Genomic DNA, 18,703 nt, shown 5'->3' on the forward strand with positions numbered 1-18,703 from the left:
AATAGGATATTTCAACGAACCATAAGCCGGTTTTTTCAACTTGACAAACTGAGAAAAATTTGAAAATATTAATCGGTTCTTCGTAAAATGCAATCACAGAATTATTACGACGTGAGAGAAAATTGAGCTTCGACCAGTGATTCAAAGAAGTGACGACTTGAAACATGTGCGGAACTTTTATCTAACCAAAAAAATTTCCTCTGATTACTTGTCGAAGGTTATTTCACTAAGAAAAAAATTCCAATTTTTCACAATTATTGTAATGGAGCATAAATTTCAGTTAAGTTCCAACGATGACTGAATTTTTTCGAGTTTTTGCCGAATTAAAAAATTTCCAAATTTCAATCAATTCGAATTTTGACTCAATTTTTTTTCGTTCTCTAGCTGAGCGCATAACTATAGCGATAGAAAAACATTTCCATAGACGCCTTATCGGTCAAACCTTCTCAGGGGCGAATTTTAATCTTACCCGCTGATTTGCAAGAAACTGCGGGTACCTAATGCTTTCAAGGAGAATAGTGTAATTAAAATAATGAACTTGGAGTCAACGAACTGTCATTTGGTAAGTTGAGTTGTCGGTAGAGGCGTAATCGTCGCGAGTAACATCCCAAATTTTTAAATTCGTACGAAATTCTGAAGCCAACAAAACAATGCCCTGAATCCATGGCAGTTATGTAAATTAGATCGAAAAATTTGCGATTTTTTTCTAGAAATCTCACAAAAAGTTTTTTTGCGTAATATTTTTATTATTATTTGTAAATTCTTGACTTTTCTGTATGTAGAGTACAACCGTAAAATTTTTCAAGTTTTGGTAAAATGTCTGTATAAAAATTCTCGAACGATTTTCAATTATTTCATTTTTACTGAACTTCTCATTTTCGGTGTTTATCGTTTACGAAAATGTAAATTTAGAGTTTTATTTCGATGTTTTGAAAAAAAGCAAATAAACAGGTGCCGTGCAGCGTGTGATCGTACAAAGAAAATTTTTTGGTTATGTTGTTTGTCACTTGCACCTGCGGGTAAGAGGACGAGCACTAGCACTCAGGGTCATAACACAGCAGCAGCCAGAGTGATATGAAAAATGGCGGTGAGAGGCTAGAGAGACGGTAACCAGGAGAACGTTCAAGTCAGTGACCAAAGGGATGGTTCTCGTGACGGACGTGTTGACTCGGCTCTCTCGCAGGTCTCGTGGGCTTCTGTTGCCCCTAAATTTCGATTTTTTATTATCTCAGGAAAAAAAAGCATCATAAAATATTTTAATGAAATAATCTTATCAACCGAAAAAGATTGGAATGAAATCGACGAGTTTCTTCATTTTCGCGAAATTTTCTCTCGGCTGAACGTTCGCTTAACCGTCATTTTTCGTGAGTCTTTCGAGATTTCTTCGGCCAAAAGAAAACCTCGAATTTGCCAAGTAAGTTTACGAAAAACCACGTCGTTCATGGTGGAATTAACGTTCACAAAACAACGAGAAAATTCAGTGACTAACCATGAGATTCTTGGACAAATATCAAATTATGTAAAATTTTTGAATACGTTTTCGGATAATTGGAAATTCATTTTTACGAGATCAAAGTTATATGATTTCATCTCAAAATAGAAAAGAAATAAGTTTTTGAACTTTATTACTCTCTCCATCATGACTCAAAAGGAGTCAGCCATTTTCTGAATTTGACACAACATTCAGTTCGTCAAAGATAAAATAATCGTTGTTAGACCAAATTTATGAAGCATCTTTTTCAAAATTTTTAGCAAAAAAGTAATCGAGAATGTAAAAAAGTTTTCTACAAATTAATACAATCGTCAGAAAATGAAAGAAAAAAAAGATAGAACAAAACAATTTTGAACGTTGTGTAGTTATTCACGAATGACTGTTTTTGTTTTTCGAACAAAAAAATTTCGTAACGAAGCTCGACGAGTACGATCGCGGAGTGATTATAGCGAAAGATTCTTTTAGACGAGTTAAAAGTGCTTTCCGAGGATCTGAAAAGACATTTGAAAAAATCTCAAAGATCATGAGCATAATAAAGTACGAGTTAGAAATTGAGAATGATGCAGAATCGTAATCTGCTGCGGCTTGTGAAAGATCAATTCTTTTGAATATTTGATGAAGTCTCCACCCCTATCGGAAAACTATATACATGCTGTATTCCTCACGAGGTTTATATCCGTCCTCGATGTACCTCAGACGTAATTCGCTCTTTCACGTCCACTAGAATACGTCCACATCATCCCTTGAGTCTGACCTATTGCTGTGTCCAATTCTGTCGTTGAGAATACTTGAGATACGCAATATATATGTATTTATACACATAAATATGAGAAACTTTGCTACTGACATATTCCGAACGTCCTACTTTGCGTTTGCCTGTCACCTTCAAGAACAAAAACGCCTGCTCCCTCGAAAAATATTCGAGCTCAACAATGAAACTCTAGAAAAATCAGATTTTAATTCTGGATAAAATAGTCTCGGAATTTTCATAAAATCTGAAGGAAATTAAGTTTTCTCGATCTGTGTCTTGATTTTGAGGTTAAGAATTGTTTTTGGCGGGTCTGTTTTTTTTCGGGTTCTTTAAAAATCTCCCGATCGATTGTAGCTTTGTAGTTGATTTTTGGTTCCACTAATTTAAAGATTCATCGAGTGATTGTCTTCAGAACAGCCTCGTAAAGTCGTCGCCTATTTTTTCGTGCGTGTTTTTTCGTTTGTTCTTCGCGTCAACAGCAACGTATAAACAGAGTGGATTTAGAAAATCTCGAAGACAAACGATTCGACAGTTCGGGAAAGTTCGTTCATTACGCACGGAGCAAGATTTATTACGCGAGCTGATTTACCACTGCAAATCATTTCGATTCGATTTCAATAATTTCTGTTATTTTCCTCTGAAGTATTAAAAAAGATGTTCGATCCTGCTCGCACGTTGTTCAGCAGGCATTCGAGCACAATTTATACACACGTATTCTAGCACCTGTACCCTTCTTTATGGTCGCCTAAAAATTAATGTATCTCGCGACGTGCACCCTTCAGTCCGAGGGGGGCTTTAATGACGTTGATTTGGGGTGCGTGGCCAAATACCAGACCTCTTGACGCACATATATGTACACAAGAGCCTAGCTCAGTGTACACAAGAGGCTCGTAGTCGCGCGCGATGGTCGTGACGTAATGAGTCACACAACGACACAACCTGCGACTGGTAGCATGAGCCACCATCACTGACAGGTGCTGCTGCCCCTGGTGTCCAGTGCTCGCATACACAAACGAGCTCGTACCAGGCGATATTGGAAGTGAGCCTCGATGTTTTTTTTTAAGTTATTCAAATTTTTCGAGTCTTTCGAAAAATCCAATGAAATTATGCCTAAAACAAACGGTTAAGAAATAAAAATAATCTATTTCATTGTGGTTTCTCGTATAGAAATCCCTACGAAATAAAAACTTGATGTTTTTTTCACTTCTTCGAACTGCTCGCTTCATCCTTTGTTACAAATATTCATAAAACATAAAAAATATATGAAAAAAATATTTTCAGTCAACGAAATGATCATTTTAAAAATAAAATACAGGACAAATTTGTTTTTCTGGTTTCTCGAACTTCCCAACGATCCTTCGTCACAAAAAATGTTATATTTACAAAACGAAGTGAAATTTGAAGTGAAGTCATTATTTGCATAAAAAATCGTGAATGATTCTCAACTCTAGTGGGTTCTCGTGTACCCAACGCCCTTTAAAACAGAAACTCGATATTTTGCAAGCCCCGAAGTGACACTCGGTAAAAGTGGCATAACGAAAAAATAATTTGTCAAAAATTGGGATTATCATCGAGCGTTTTTCGTTCCCCTCGTAACATAAATCGCGAAAATATCAAGTTTTTACACCCGAAATATTAAGGCTGAAAATTCCGAGTTTACGAGACTGAGGAGCTTTCCACGAGATTGTTCTGCCTCTCCCGCCGGAAAATCAGGCGAAAATAATTCGCGCGCAGTAATTGAGCGAAGCATGAAAGCGGGAGGCTCGGAAGCGTCGAGCCCGGGATGAAAGTACGTCGCTGCAGTAGGGAATGGCCAAAGACTGTAACACCTGGTCAGCGAATGACCGGCGGTGTGCGACGCAGAGCGGACTCTGCGAGGGCGGAGAGGCAGGGGATGGATGTTCCCAGGAGATTATTGATCGGCCTCGCAGATACTTCCACTTTGACGGCGGGCTGGACTGGACAAGGACGAGCGGCGAAGCGCGCGGAGCCTCGAGAGAAAGAGAAGGACGGGGAGCTTAGCCAATAGTACGTACGACCGCTGGTGGAAGCTTCTCTGCTCGGGAAGCTTTGGGGAGGCCTGAAATTATTATGAAAAGGGGGGATCGAGTTCGGCCGCGGTTCCGGGGTGGACGGAGGCCTGAAAATCTGCTTCACTCGATGGCACGAATTTTTGGAGTTGAAGCCGCTTCGACGCTGGGAGCAAAAAATGCAAAATTCCGTCGAGACGTTTTTTCGGGGGGTGAAAAGCGGCGTTTTCCCTGGCTCGGGTCGTCGCCCCCTTTGCCCCGGTTCCATTCGGCCCGGGACTTTCCGTCGAGCGTTTCGTCCACGTGGAGAAATAAATTTGTCATGCGAATGTGAAAAAGACGTAAATGCGAGCTCCCTCAGACCAAAATTAGTTGAACCAACGCCATTTTCTTCATCTATCTTTAACTTTCTTCTTTCGCCAGGCTGTCTCCCTCGCAGCACGTGGAGGCCGGCGAGCTCCGTCGCGGGAGGTTGGTACAACCCTCGAAAGCGACGCCCCTCCAGACCATGGCGTCTGGTTCTCGCTCCGGGACGGAGCTTTTTTTATATTGAACTCGTCGGAGGATTCGGCTTCCGAGAGACTCGTCGCGGAACAGGCCGGGATCCTCCGCGCTCGTGCTTCGCAAGATCCTCTCGCGAATTCTCCAGCTTTCGAGGCTTCTTTACGTCAGAAATATTCTTCAACTCTTCCACGCGAATTTGAATTATTGTTCGGTCGACTCGAACGCGCGTCGATTATTCATGCGACCTTGACCAAGTCACTTTGTTGTAAGCTCTCGAAATCCGTAGTCGCGGCGAAATTTCTCGAGCCGAGGGAGGGAAAAACAGTGCGAGGAATGTCCCTGCGGAACTTGGTTTTACGACGCTGAACTTTCCGACGGCGAAGTTCAACGAAATTAACGAAAAAAACACCTGCGATTCGCCAATTTTTTATTCCACGAAAGCTACGAATTGCAAATTCAACGGGGAACAAAATTGGAGAATTGCTGGAATTATTGGAGGCTTTTCTTACATCATTTCGTTGGACTCGAACGTTGCAAACTTCAGCGTCATGGGATTCGCTGTTAAATGAACTGGATATAAACAACTGCGAGGATAAGTTAACGAAAAATAATTTATTCCAGTAACGCACTCTCAAATTTTCAATATTTTGCGGAATTTTCAGCTTTTTCATGCACGAAGGAAACGAGGCCGAAAATTCTGGAGGAAAGCACTAAGAATAGTATCTCGAAGAGCAGTAATAAAAACTGTTCTATCCACCATAGTAAAAATACCAATACTCGTAACTGCTTCTATTAAAAAGACTCAAAAGTGTTTTTCTCCATAAGCGTAGTAAAAAATCTTCCCGGTCACTTCAAATGTTCGTATTGTAAAGCTTGCTCGGGCAAACCTAAAAAAAACTATATCTATCGTAAAATGTCACACGTATGCGGTGTATTTATTATAGAATTTACCATGCTGACAGTGAAAATTTGTGAATTTGTGATTTACAACAAATTTTCACTTATCAGTAAGTGCTAGTCTGAGGTGATGAATAACACTCGAAAACAAAACGAAATATAGCTCTCGCACGTGCATCACTTTTTGCTATCCACGTAAAGCAGTTTAGAATTCAAGGGATGAAAAATAGGAAAATTCAAAAAATACTATAGGCTTTTAAAATTCTTGAAAAATAATATATTCCTCGCTATACTAAACGAATCCGTTTTATCCGTGAGTAAATATTGCAGATAGTGAAACCTGCGGTCGTATACGAAAATTTACAAAACGTTGAATAAATTTAAAGGTGCAAAATGTCCTTGCCCCAACGTAGGTATCGATCACTCGCTTCCGAATTCCGTGGCACACTGAATCGGCGATTTATACACACTCCGACAAAGGGCTGAGCGTATATGTATAAAAACAATGGGGAAATAACTGATAAGACGAATCTATAAAAATTTGATTTCGACTGCTCATTTAAACTCTGTGTAAATTTCGAGATTTTCTTAAGGAAGTTGAGGCATTAGAATGAAAATGATGTCATCGCTTTTAAACCGATTGCATCTTATAAAGTGAAGTGTAAAAAAAATCAGTTCAATTTTCAGAGAGATTAGGAGCGTTGTTGCTGAGAAAAATCAATAACAATTTGGGCCAAATAACATGTAATCTTATGGAAGTCAAGACACATTCGGTGATATCTCCGTTAAAAATGATGCTAAAAATATGAAATTTTTTGGGCAACACGAGCACGGCTTGCTGAATAATGTCAATTTTTTTCAGATTTATTAGGAGATTTGCTGAGATTATATTAATAATAATCTGTTTCCCGTGCAGTTTTTTGAGGCTACGATCGTCACCGTTTGTGTTTTCGGCTGAGCTTTCACCAGTTTTTCGTCTTTTTTTCCTCAACTTTTCTTTAAAGTGTATGCAACATTGCCAAACTGTAAACTGGCCTAACTTTTGAAAGGTACAGGTCATAACTTTTGGATAAAAAAAATGACTGTACAGCCTCAACTTCCTTAAGAAAATCGTTTCGTGCATGACGTATCTTGATGCATAGAAAAATTGAATTTTTCCCCATAATAATATGATGAGTATTTTTGAAATTTCATATTCTCCGTGCGATGGGATCGTGATTTCGTAATTCGTCTTATAAAAGCGAAGAGAAACGTGAGCAGAAACGGACTTGCGAGGGGAAATTGGCCCGATTATTAACTTCCGACGAGGTTTTTCTTCGTTTCTAAATATTTGAGGGAACAAACGATTCGCAATGGGTCTCGTCTGAGCCAATATTATGAATAATAGCCCGAGGAAAGTGGAAGTAAAGCGATTTAATGAAAAATTGACGTAATCGAGTTGCCTGCTGTTTGTTTTTCCATCTCGTCGCAATCCAATTAGGTCGAAGCTTTGTGAAAATTCCAATCGGAAAATCGTTTCGTAAATTCTAGATTTGTGGAGATCAGGAAAAAGGAAGATTCGAGGACGCGTCGACACCATTTTCGGTCGTCCTTTATTCACCCCCAACGTAGTTTCGAGGCTTCGTACATGCGTAGAACTTTTGTTCGACTGTGTACGAGTGTCAAAGAATACGAATTTATCAGATCAGCCTTCGATCGCGGGGAGATACGACACCCACGCGTCGACCAATGACGAAGAAGCTACAGGAAGTGTCTCGTCGCTATTCGTCTCGTCGTGAAATGAACGGGGCCCTCCCACCGAGTTTCCCCCCTCCGAGGGATGGATTATCACCCTGAGCGTCGTGAATTTCGTCCTCCCCCCCGGACCGCGGCGAACTCCGGACATTTGCCCGGCGTCCGATCAATGGAGGCGAAAAAGACCTGCGAATGAGCTTTTCGATGCTTATCTTTCGTCCCGTCACTTCTTTTCGTGCCACTCTAAACCGTCAATGTTGCTGACGAGGAAACATAATCGTGCGGATTCTTTAAACTCGAAACTTCATTCATAATCTCGCTGGTGGGCTCCTCCAATTCCTCGCTTCGAGCTCGAATCGTCGACAAAGGAAAATCCAATATTTTGGTGTTTAGTTACACTTTTTGCGGAGACGAAACGCTCGTTTATTCTCCTCCCAAGCCCACACGCGGCAATGAACTGTTCTGCGTTTCCCTGCACGTTTTTATCGCCGAATAGTACGAGACCACGTGTCGGCTGCTCATCGGAGCGGAGCTATAGCTGTGGCTACAATATTAAAGCGAAAATATATGCTAAAAACGAGAGAGAGAGAGGGGGGAAAGGAAAAGAAAAAGAGGAAAAAGGAAGTCTCGCGCGTGCCACAACTATTCAGCTTTCAATGCCGTTCTCTCTCCTCTCTCGTTTTTCCCCTCTGTCTTTGACTTCCGGTCCTTCGGTGGGCGCCCGTTTCGCGCGGGTTCCGGTGAGCCACCTGGACAGCGCAACTGCGCGCGTTCTCGCCTTCTTGACCGGCTTATTTTCAATGTGTACATTTGTGCTCAAATGCCTCGAATTATCTGTCCATATGCAACTACTTTATGCTGCGATACGACTCGCTAGTTTTTCCTCTTCACCTTCGTTCCGAGAGGACAACCGGATTTCGAGCATTTGGAGCAGACGTTGTCGGTTAATCCAAACGATCGAGGACACCACGAATCGACCAGAGTCAATTCGTCAAGTGTAGAAAAAAAAAAGTAAATTAAAAACTTTTGATTTTTAATCGACCAGAAAAATGAGCGATCTCGGTCTCAATTTCCACGGATTTTTCTTCGGTTCAACCGACGTAAATACTATTCATTTTTATTCGTGAAGGAGCGTCGTCAAAACCGGGTGAAAAATCAAGGAAAATATATTAACAAAAGCAAAAACTTTGTTCGAATTTATATTCTCTGCGATCTTTATTCAAAGCGAAATATTTTTGCTCTATGTGCGAGTGCTAATATCAAGGTAGTTCACGCACGAAACGAGTTTCTTAAGAAAATCTTGAAATTTACACATGACGAGCAGTCGACTGACACGCGTATCAAATTTTAAAGGGTTCGTTTCGTTGGTTATTGAGATAAACGTCTTTGAATATGAAGAAAAATACACAGGGCTATAGGAACTGCGCAAAAAATCGTTTTTATTTCCACGTAACGAATGAAACGCTTCTTACGAAGTTTATGAAAAAGTACGGAATAACGATTGAGTGTATAGTAATGAAACTTGGGAAAAAAATCGAGACGATTGTCTTACTGGTAATAAGGAAGTCGAGGCATTAGAATGAAAATGATGTCATCGCTTTTAAACCGATTGCATCTTATGAAGTGAAGTGTAAAAAAAACCAGTTGAATTTTCAGACAGTTTGGGAGCGTCATTGCTGTGAAAAATCAACAACAATTTGGGCCAAAAGTCAAGACACACTCAGTGATATCTCCGTTAAAAATGATGCTAAAAATATGAAGCTTTTTGGGCAACATGAGCAAGGCTTGCCTGAGCTTTCACCAGTTTTTCGTCTTTTTTTCCCCAGCTCTTCTTCAAAGTGTATGCAACATTGCCAAACTGTAAACTAGCCTAACTTTTGAAAGGTACAGGTCATAACTTTTGGATAAAAAAATGACTGTACGGCCTCAACTTCCTTAAAGATTGAACGAAATTGGTAATGAGCACTCGTGTAACCTCACATTTTCTTATTTCGACATTTTTTGTTTCTTCTTGGCTTGACCCATTTCTGCCACTGTCTTTTTATTAACACTTTTTTCTGGATCCATTTCTCGTTGTGTTTTCCCTTTGCGCTCTTTAATGCGATTTTTTGTAGAATAAACTATAGTATTTTCGCGAGGGACGAATGAAATTTGGGGTTCGGTCGGTCACCGATCCCCGATCAATTATAACGGCTTGCAATTTTATTCGCCACGAGATAAGTTGAAAAAATGTATTTACCATTTCGAATTAAATTAATTTGAAGTGATTATATCTTTAATTAGGGAGTAAAAATAGATCGAATTTAGACCCCCTTAAAATAGGATCCTGCGGGCATGATCTACCTTAAAATATCTTTTACTTCATTCAATCAATCGTCGATGGCTTTTCTGGTCGACTTTTCGTTCCGTGCGGAGGCGAGGAAATTCGATATTCAAATGAGAAATAAATTTATTGTAATTATTTGCACGACTCGGTGATTGTTCTTTGATAAGTAAATAATTGTTGCAAGAAAGATCGAAACTTCCATTCCCTTATAAAGCAATGAAGCAACAATTTACCATAATTATATTCTCTCATTTTATTGCCACAATAATTACCACAAATTAGTGCGAATGGAAACAAAGTTAAAATTTTTAATTTCATACACAAAAGGCACACATTTTTGTCAATCATTAATTCGCGATGAGAAATCGTTGCTGAAGGAAACTGCGATTCGAGGATGAAGCAAAGGCTCAGAGGAACCGGAAGTTTGATGAGCGATCGGTGACCCAGTGACGCATCGAAATTCCGATAATCAATCGATTCAAAATTCTCTTTCTTACCGCAAACAAGATTAAATGGAGCTTGACTACTGATATTTATAAATAATTTCACATACGCCAACCGCATATACGCAGAAATGCGAAGAGTTTCATCGGCTATGATCGATATTTTCTAACAACACGCAAACTTTGACACGTGCCAGGGCTTTTGCGTTGTAAAGCGATATCGATGTGCGCGAACGAGTGTCTGTGAAAATACGAAAAATAAAGAAGAACGAATCGCGAGAGACTATAAGCTCTCGCAGGGGCGATAGAGTCGCAGTAACCGATCGAAAAAAATCCGGAAGCGCATTCGACGTGAAGAATTAGTCTATTTCGCTTCGCTCGAGCTCCTCAAAAACAAAATCGATATTTTTGCTCCCCGGAAGAGCGAGATTGATCCAACGCTTTCGAGCTCTTGCCCTGCGCAAATCCACCGAACAATCGAATCGCTTTCGCTGGCGTACAGAAAAAACGAACGAATTCGTAGTTTTTCAGGAGGGGGGAGAAAAGCAAAAAAAAGCAGTAAAAGTTCTCAATCGGCGATCGGAACCCTGCAATAAAAACTCCGATTGCTCGACAATTCCAGCAATGGAAGCGCCCGATCGTCCTGTGCCACGAACCGAGCAACTTTGTTGTACGTATTGAAAAAGAAGAAGTTGTTACGAAGCTAGAGATTGAGCGGAAAAAGTTGATCGTCCCCCTTTGCCCCCTTTGGGGACAACGGAACGTTTGTATTTACGCGTACGCACATCCAAGTATATTTCTTCGATGTAATTGTCCCCTGCGAGGGAAAAAGGAGGGTCGCCGGATAGAAAACCGAGTGAAAATCGAGGGAGGGAAGCGAATGAGGCAAAAAATAAAAGGAAAGTTTAATTGGAGGGCGAGCGGAGCCCGGAGCTTGACTGAGGGCGCACAAAGGCTGGTGTATGGTCCACCTGCGAAGGAACTGAGCACCTGTCGCCACACGCGCGCATGCTACTCACTTCGTTCTTTTTCATACAGAGATATGTATATAGCGAGGTAAACGTACAGTCCAAACGGCCAGCACGGACGTCCATTCGTGTGTTACAACGCAGGGGTAGGCGCCTCGAAGCTTCGGAGCTACCCCTGTGTCCAGTTGGTCTCAGGGCAGCCCTGGTATCGGAGGAAACCGGCGAGCGTGAGAGGCCTCCGAACCACCGGATTCCGAGCCTTTTTTCTCGCTTTTTTCTCAGTGAAACTTTCCCTTTTCCGCGTTGATTTATTCTCTTGAATTCGGGCCTGATGAAATCGTGGAATCTCGCGAGCTCGGAGAGGATCAACGATTTTTTCACGCTTTTATAGTGACCAGGAAAAACGACGCAATATAGTGACCGCGCGAGGTGGCAAACTGTCAAGTCCCTCGTCGTCTCGTCACTTCGCCCAAGCCCCGCTTCGGTGTTTTCGTACTCCAGTGCCTCGCGAATCGTACATTTTTCGTTGAATTTTTCTCCTCTTCTTTCAAATGTGACTCGGGATTTTGCAGGACGCGACATCCGCGCTTTTGTGCGACTTTTGTACACGTGCAGCGAACGTTGAGATTCTTCGGCTGCTGAATTTCGGAGTTCGCAATGAGTAAGCACTTTTTGCTACGATTGTGCCTTGCTTTTTGTCAAATTTTCATTTTCGGAGGATCCTTTTAATGGGAAGGGCTTTCGTTCTTTTTCTCCTACTTTCATTCCCGTCTCGTCGATTTTTATTCACAACAAATCGATCGCTTCAAGGACGCGCGGTTCAGTTTTTTTCTCATCGGAATTTCCCACGATTCCGATCTTTCTGGCTCGTCGCGCATGATCCAATCGTTCGGGGATTTTTATAAAACACCCTCAAACTTTTATCACTCTGGGGAAATAATTTATCCCAGTTTTTTTCATTCGAGGAAATATTTTTCCATGCGAGCGATCGTGAAAAACGTGATTTTTAAACGAATTCCTAGGGTCGCCTTCGAAACTCTTCGCTCATTTGGATTTTTATTTTTTTTCACAATTCAGAAGACTTTGGAATATGAACGATGGTGAAAATGAGAGCGGACGAAGAGATCGAGCTTGATGCGCCGACGGATCATCGATACTCGGCCACAAGCACGATCGAGCTCAACGCGAACAGCATGGAGTGCGATGATAATTTCGGTGTCGAGGCTGAACTCACCAGCCTCTCGTGGCTACAATCTCTCGACATCACGAGCGCCTCGAGCCTCCCGACGCCACCGTGTTCGCCCTCGCCACCGCCGGTTCTTCGTCGAGCCAACAAAAAAATGTCACCTCTCCTCAAAGCTGAACTCGGTATTGACATTATTTTCCATTTTATTCAAAAACACCGCAATTTGGCGATTCCTCTGGTCGTGTCGGAAATAAAATTCCAAAATTTCTCGTATTTCATGTCTTTTTGCAATTTTTACCATAAATTAACAAACTTACTTCGTCAATGATCGTGAAAATTTGACCAATTTCATTATTTTTCTTCATTCGTTTCACTGTGCGAATGAAAGAAAGCGATGGAGTCGAAAAAATTACAGATAAATTACGAAATTAAAGAAAATCAATTTCCCATTCCATAAAACTGCGTTGAACGGTGAGTTTTCAAAATTTTATTCCATCATCAAATCTGGAATACACGATCAATGGAAAAAATTGACTGAATGGATATAAAATTTCAAAATTTCAGTGATTTTCCTCGATTCATTCGATTTTTATTATTTTTCATCGTTTTAAATTGCTCTGAATCTGTCATAATTTCCATTTCGGATCGTTGAACCCAACGGAAGGGTTTTTATTCGAGCAATCGTAAATATTATCGATTCATTACCATCATTTCACGGATTCCTCGTACACGTCGTCTCCTCTGAATCGTTTGAATTTCCGGTACTTCTGCATTTCACATCAATTACGAAATTCCCAGAATTATTGATGAAACGATTCAATTAATTTGCCATTACGAACATGAATTGAGTCTCGTACGTGATCGACTTTATTCGTTTAATTTTTAATGAACTCAGTTATCATGGTTGTTGGTTTTTTAGTGTTTTCCATAAAACGTCAACGCTTATAAGAACAATTTCGTTATATTAAAATCGCGAATTACTAATGAAATACTTGTCCTTAAATTGACATCATAAAATTTAATGCTGCACGTAACAGATTGAAACTTTTTCAATTCATTTAGTCGATCCTCCCTCAGAATAAAATGAGAGGAATGGGGCATCGATTTTTCAGATGTCTTCACGCGAGATTTTTTGGTTTTCTACGTTTGCAATAAATTTCTTTTCTCTTCACAAAATAATTACAGATTTATGCGTTTTTATTTTCAATACATTTTTTCCTGATTTGTTAAATTATTTCTCAATTGTTGTGTCGAAATCATTTCCAGTAGGGTTCATAATTTTTTTCCATGGAATTTCGTTTTTTGTGATAAAATGCGACAACGCAGGATCGTCAATGTACTTGTTCTGACTCTTTTCTTCGAGAGGGGATTTTTAAGGTTTTCGTTTAATTCTCAATGAACTGCGTTATGAATTTTCTGTCAGGACAAACTCGTTTATTAAATATCGCACAACCACCGAATTTTTTATTTCTAACTTTGAATTATTTATACAAAAAGATCTGGCAGAAAACGCTGAAAAGTATCAAAGGAATCCCGATGCCAAACCTCCGTTTTCGTACGCAACTCTCATTTGTCTAGCCATGAGAGCCAACAACAACAAACTCACGTTGTCGAACATATACGCGTGGATACGTGAAAATTTCATGTATTACAAACACGCCGATCCCGCGTGGCAGGTAATTATTTTTTAATACTCGAAATCAAATAATTTTATTGGTATTTTGAAAATCCTAATAGTTTGAAAAAGTCTGTCGAATTGCACAGTTTTTTGCCCAAATACGCGTTTTTATCGTAATTAACGAATTGCGAGGTTAGAAGCTTCCAAATTTTATTGAAAAATTGTGAATCCTTGATTGTTACTATTTCGGCTCGAAATCTGGAATGGTGAATCCTCTGTCATGGAAGATCTTCATGAGAAATTTTTCAAAAAATGAAATATGGAAGATTTAAGAATTTTCTAGAGAAAGTCACCGTTTAAGGCCTTAAATGCATTTGCAGCGGGCGAAAAAATGTGTTGTTCTTGATTTTTTTTCAACACGAAAATAAACGTTTATTAAAAAATTGCGAACGACATTTATTATTACATATGTTAATGTACTTGTACAATTTTTTTCATCAAAAAATTTCTCAAAATGGCGAAAGTCCAGGTGCTCTATTCCAGCAGCACCTTTTTTGAGCATCAGTTGCAGTGGACATGACAATTAAAAAACTATTAATCCGATCTATACGAAATTTATACCACTTATTTATTGTAACAGTAGCTTGGGCCTGGAGGAAGAATTTGTAAAAATTTGGACTTCAAAAAAATGGCGTGAGTTTTAAGAAAAAAATCATTTTTTGAGGTGCTAAATTTTCGGTTTTTTTCTTACAACTTTTTTTTTCTTTTATAATAAATAAGTGGTATAAATTTTGTATGGATCGGATTAGTAGTTTTTTCAGTAATCGTGTCCACTTCAAAGGTATTTTTCAAAAAAACGATTCTGAGATAATCGCGTTTAAAGATCCAAGTATATCTTTATGAAATTTGGTGAGAATATTCTTAAGAGATTGTACTTGAGGAATACCCGATAAAAAGATTTTCGATTTTTCCGCCAATATAAGGCCTTAATTTTGTATTTATTTCTGTCGCAGAATTCAATAAGACACAATTTGTCGTTGAACAAATGTTTCGTGAAGTTGCCGAGATCGAAAGACGAGCCGGGTAAAGGTGGTTTTTGGAAATTGGATTTGGAGCGTTTGGAAGAAGGAAAAAGGACTCGAAGACGGGTATCGGCGTCGCGACGGAGTCGTGCCACGAAAAAGATCCCTCCGAGCAACAACAACGACGAAAACGATCTTTGCGATTCGAAAAAATCGCGAATGGCCCTGTACGAGACTCCTCCGAGTAGCGTTTCGCCTCCCATTCCCGACAGCCTGCCGGAAGTGCCTGAATCCGTCCAGGTCAGCCTGACCGAGGACGACCTCACGGGACTTTTGATCGCAACTGTTGGCTGGGACGAGAATCAGCTCGATCTTTTAGATTCTTTGTTGGACTCACTGTAAAAAAAAATATGAAAAAAATGAACCAAAGCGAAAATCAACACTCAACCAAAAAAAGTGCTTCGGTTTCAAAATGAACCCGAGAAAAGTCAGAATGAGCTCAATCTTTTCGAATCACCAAGAAAAACGATGGAAGATAGAATGCAAAAAAAACCTGAGAATACATAAAATTCATTTGGTGGAAAAAAAGTTTTGTCGATTCATTCAAAAACGGAATTTACGAAATTTTGGATTTCCTGATCCAAACGAAAAAAAAGGATTTGATGGTGTAACGAAAAATCACGCGAGACCATTTTTTTCTTTTTTTCAACAATCATGAGTCACGCTTTTGGATACCGATTTTCATGGGGGATCAACTGCAACAGAGTTTCCACACTTTATTCCTCAATTTTGATTGATATTTTGCAAAAATCAAAAAAAAATGTTGTAAATTTAATGAAAAAGAACTTTTCAATCAATGAAATAATTATCGATAGAAAAATAATGATTCTAGAGAGAAAAGCTGAGTTTACGATTAATTTACAATTTTAAAGCGGAATTGAGAAAAATCCTGTAAGCAAATTGTGCCTTTAACGAAAAAAGAAGCTGAACATTTAAACGATCGTTGAGGTCAAGAAGTTAATCATTTTTTTCAACTATGGGCATGTAAATGAAAGTTGAGGGAAAATGAAAGTAAAAAGATTTGGCTACGTCAGGTTTGCTCAAAATTCAAGGAAAGGGAATGTTCCAACCTTTTTTTTCAGAACTGGCCAACGTATTAATTGTAAATATTTAAAAAAGGGCTCAACGAAATGGCATTGTAATGGCAGTTGTTATCATTCCTCGACTTACCGAGAGAAACCAAAGAGTAAATAGAATACATGTCTGATGAATGATAAAATGATTAAACGAATCATTACCTTAACGGAGATATAAATAAAACTAAAAGTAATACTAATTATTATAATAAGTATTGTAGATTATTAAAAAAAACGTGGTAGAGCGTTCGAGCAATTCGAATTTTTCATTTAAATGTACATTTACAGTATATCATACGAATAATTTTGAATGAAAACGAAAAAAAAACACACACACACACAAAAATCTGCATATATACACGAAACGTCTAGAATGTAATTGTATTTTTTGAATCGGAACGAAAAAGTGTGATATATTATTTGATTGTGTGGGTGTGCGTGTGGTTTTAGTTCTCCGATTCAAGCCTTTTCAAATATCCGTCCAAAAAGTATTTAGTAATGAAAACATTCTCAATAAATTCGTTGATTCAATAATGTGAATCATCTTATTGACGAATGAGAAATAGACTTTAAGTACTGTAACAAATAAAAATATTTAACGTGCCTTTTTACGATATTAACGAAATATTACGGTAACGGGGTTGAAAAGTCGAGCGACCACGATTGAGAGAACCCTAAGAATTTTGATCGACGTAGCGATCAAGAAAACATTTCGTTTATTTCACTTGAATTGCTCTCGAGCATTCGAATTTGGAACTTTAAATCATAGTCATATGTATTATGTATTATTTGTATCGATAGTTTCAAGAAAAAAACAGTGTATAGTTGAAAAAACAAAACAAAAAGAAAGTGTACTGCGAAATATAGAATTGACAATGTGATATTTTTGCTTTCTTCATTCGTTTTATTTTTGTTTTTTTATTCATTTATTTACAATCAGTTTTTACGTTTGTCTTATATTTTATTGACGTGAAAAAGAAAAAAGAATGCTTCCAACAATTTTTTTATTTGGAGTAAGAATTTGTCATGGTAAATATAATAATAAATACAAAATAAATTAGAAAAGTTATTACACTATACTAATGTCCATTGTTGCAACAATAATCATATACACCAGGTTCCACATCAACTTTTGACTAGTTTATAATCTCTAAAAAATATTTATGAACATTTTCAGCTACGTCGGAATTCCTTTTGTTTGAATTCCTCAATGAGGCGTCTAAAGCATTAATTTCTTTCAATTAGTATTTTTTCGTTCTCAATGATTCGACAAAAATCGTGGTATTTTGTTGAACAGAAAATAATTCAAAAACATTCGATACACGATGCATTTTCAACAAATACAATCGAATTTTGATTTAAAAAACTAATTATTATTCACTGTATATTCACAGAACGATTGGGGAAAGAAAATTTTATGCAAAATTGATAAAATTTTTTTTTTTCTTAATTGAGAAACAAATTCTCAAGCAGAAATATTTGACTGAGAATGTTCGGGTGGAAAATCTTTTACCAAACTGAATATGTTTCTAAAATCGAATTAATTATGCGTAGTATTTGCTCTTTGAAGTTCATTGGAATTTCGGGCATGATTCATCATTGATTCAACTCTATTGGCAGTTTCTCTTACAACTTCTGAAATGTCATCAGGCAGATGATCCAAAGTTGGAATATGAGCGGACAATCTTTTGTAGACGCTGTCCCTGTTGCTGTCTTTCTTGTGCCGTCTCTGTTCTTCGTATTTCAATTGTTGTTTGAAGAAAATTGCATTTTTTATAAACTCCAAGGTATTGTCAAAGCTTTTCTCTGCTCCTTGCATAGTTTTCACTGCACTGACAGCGTACTCAACGTCGTAACAGCGTCCTTGGAGTTGTTGCTGAAGTGCCAAAACTTCTACACGTTTTTCCACCATCGGAGGTAAAGCTTTTCTCACGTGCTCTTGAAGGCGGTAAAAAGCAAGCGATGGCTCGTTTGCAACAATGTGCATGTTTTCTGATATTCTTTCCGTGGCTGAATAGAAATTTCGAATTTGAGAAAAATATCAATTCATCATTGACTCTCGGATTCAAGAGTCTAATTCAAAAAATAGGAAATAGTTTGAATAATGTATTATCTTTTTGTTACTATTTTTATTAACCTCATTGTCGTCGACAATCATAATTTTTGGGCTAACTATATACTGTCAGAATGCTATCTGAGATAACAATTTTGAAGTATTTCGTGAAAAACTAACCTTTCTTAACTTTCGTTTCGAGTTCCTGATCGGGTTGGTAAACTTTGGCAGCCATTTCTCTGAATACGAAATTAATGTTTTAGAATTGATTTGTCCAAACCGTTCCAATTTTTTCCTTTAACTATGAGAGAATAAGTGTTTAATGATACGATGGGAATCAGTCAGTCGCGATGTTTATGTTTTTGTTTCCACGACCATTTTTGTTTCATATAGATATATATATGGACAACACGTAAGTAAGAATGCGGTATAACACAATTGCAGTAGTAGCTGTCAAAAGTCAAAAACGAAACGGGAAGTAACAAGTAGCGCGTGCGCCACACTTACAGGAAATGACGTTACGGTGATGTTTGACTGGCCGCC

The 18,703-nt window shown here is 38.5% G+C and overlaps 2 protein-coding genes across 3 annotated transcripts; one reads left to right on the forward strand and one right to left on the reverse strand.

Annotated features, from left to right (window-relative positions):
• The first annotated feature begins 78 nt into the window (after positions 1-78).
• Positions 79-16,990, forward strand: LOC122415167 (forkhead box protein J1-B-like). 2 transcript variants are annotated; one of them, XM_043427088.1, is made up of 4 exons: positions 79-1,414; positions 12,223-12,513; positions 13,829-14,007; positions 14,963-16,990. In XM_043427088.1, the coding sequence occupies exons 2-4, from the start codon at positions 12,243-12,245 to the stop codon at positions 15,371-15,373; spliced, it is 861 nt and encodes a 286-aa protein (XP_043283023.1). In that variant the 5' UTR covers positions 79-1,414; positions 12,223-12,242; the 3' UTR covers positions 15,374-16,990. The 2 variants fall into 2 exon arrangements, with proteins under 2 accessions (XP_043283023.1, XP_043283025.1); XM_043427090.1 differs by lacking the exon at positions 79-1,414 and adding an exon at positions 11,195-11,806.
• A 104-nt stretch (positions 16,991-17,094) lies between these two features.
• On the reverse strand, positions 17,095-18,629 carry LOC122415171 (BLOC-1-related complex subunit 8 homolog). Its single transcript, XM_043427094.1, has 2 exons — positions 18,341-18,629; positions 17,095-18,117 (listed from the first exon to the last, which is right to left on the reverse strand). Exons 1-2 carry the CDS (start codon positions 18,393-18,395, stop codon positions 17,648-17,650), a joined length of 525 nt encoding a protein of 174 aa, XP_043283029.1. The 5' UTR covers positions 18,396-18,629; the 3' UTR covers positions 17,095-17,647.
• Positions 18,630-18,703: the final 74 nt, after the last annotated feature.

This window comes from Venturia canescens, chromosome 8 (genome assembly GCF_019457755.1).
Source record: "Venturia canescens isolate UGA chromosome 8, ASM1945775v1, whole genome shotgun sequence".
Classification (NCBI taxonomy): Eukaryota; Metazoa; Arthropoda; class Insecta; order Hymenoptera; family Ichneumonidae; genus Venturia; species Venturia canescens.

Bases quoted from the DNA above. Each gene is read 5' to 3' on its own strand.
- LOC122415167 (XM_043427088.1), top strand. From the start codon at position 12,243: ATGGTGAAAATGAGAGCGGACGAAGAGATCGAGCTTGATGCGCCGACG. The intron at 12,514-13,828 runs GTATTGACATTA...TTATACAAAAAG, and splicing joins TCTCCTCAAAGCTGAACTCG to ATCTGGCAGAAAACGCTGAA. The intron at 14,008-14,962 runs GTAATTATTTTT...TTTCTGTCGCAG, and splicing joins ACGCCGATCCCGCGTGGCAG to AATTCAATAAGACACAATTT.
- LOC122415171 (XM_043427094.1), bottom strand. From the start codon at position 18,395: ATGGCTGCCAAAGTTTACCAACCCGATCAGGAACTCGAAACGAAAGTT. The intron at 18,118-18,340 runs GTTAGTTTTTCA...ATTTCTATTCAG, and splicing joins CGAAACGAAAGTTAAGAAAG to CCACGGAAAGAATATCAGAA.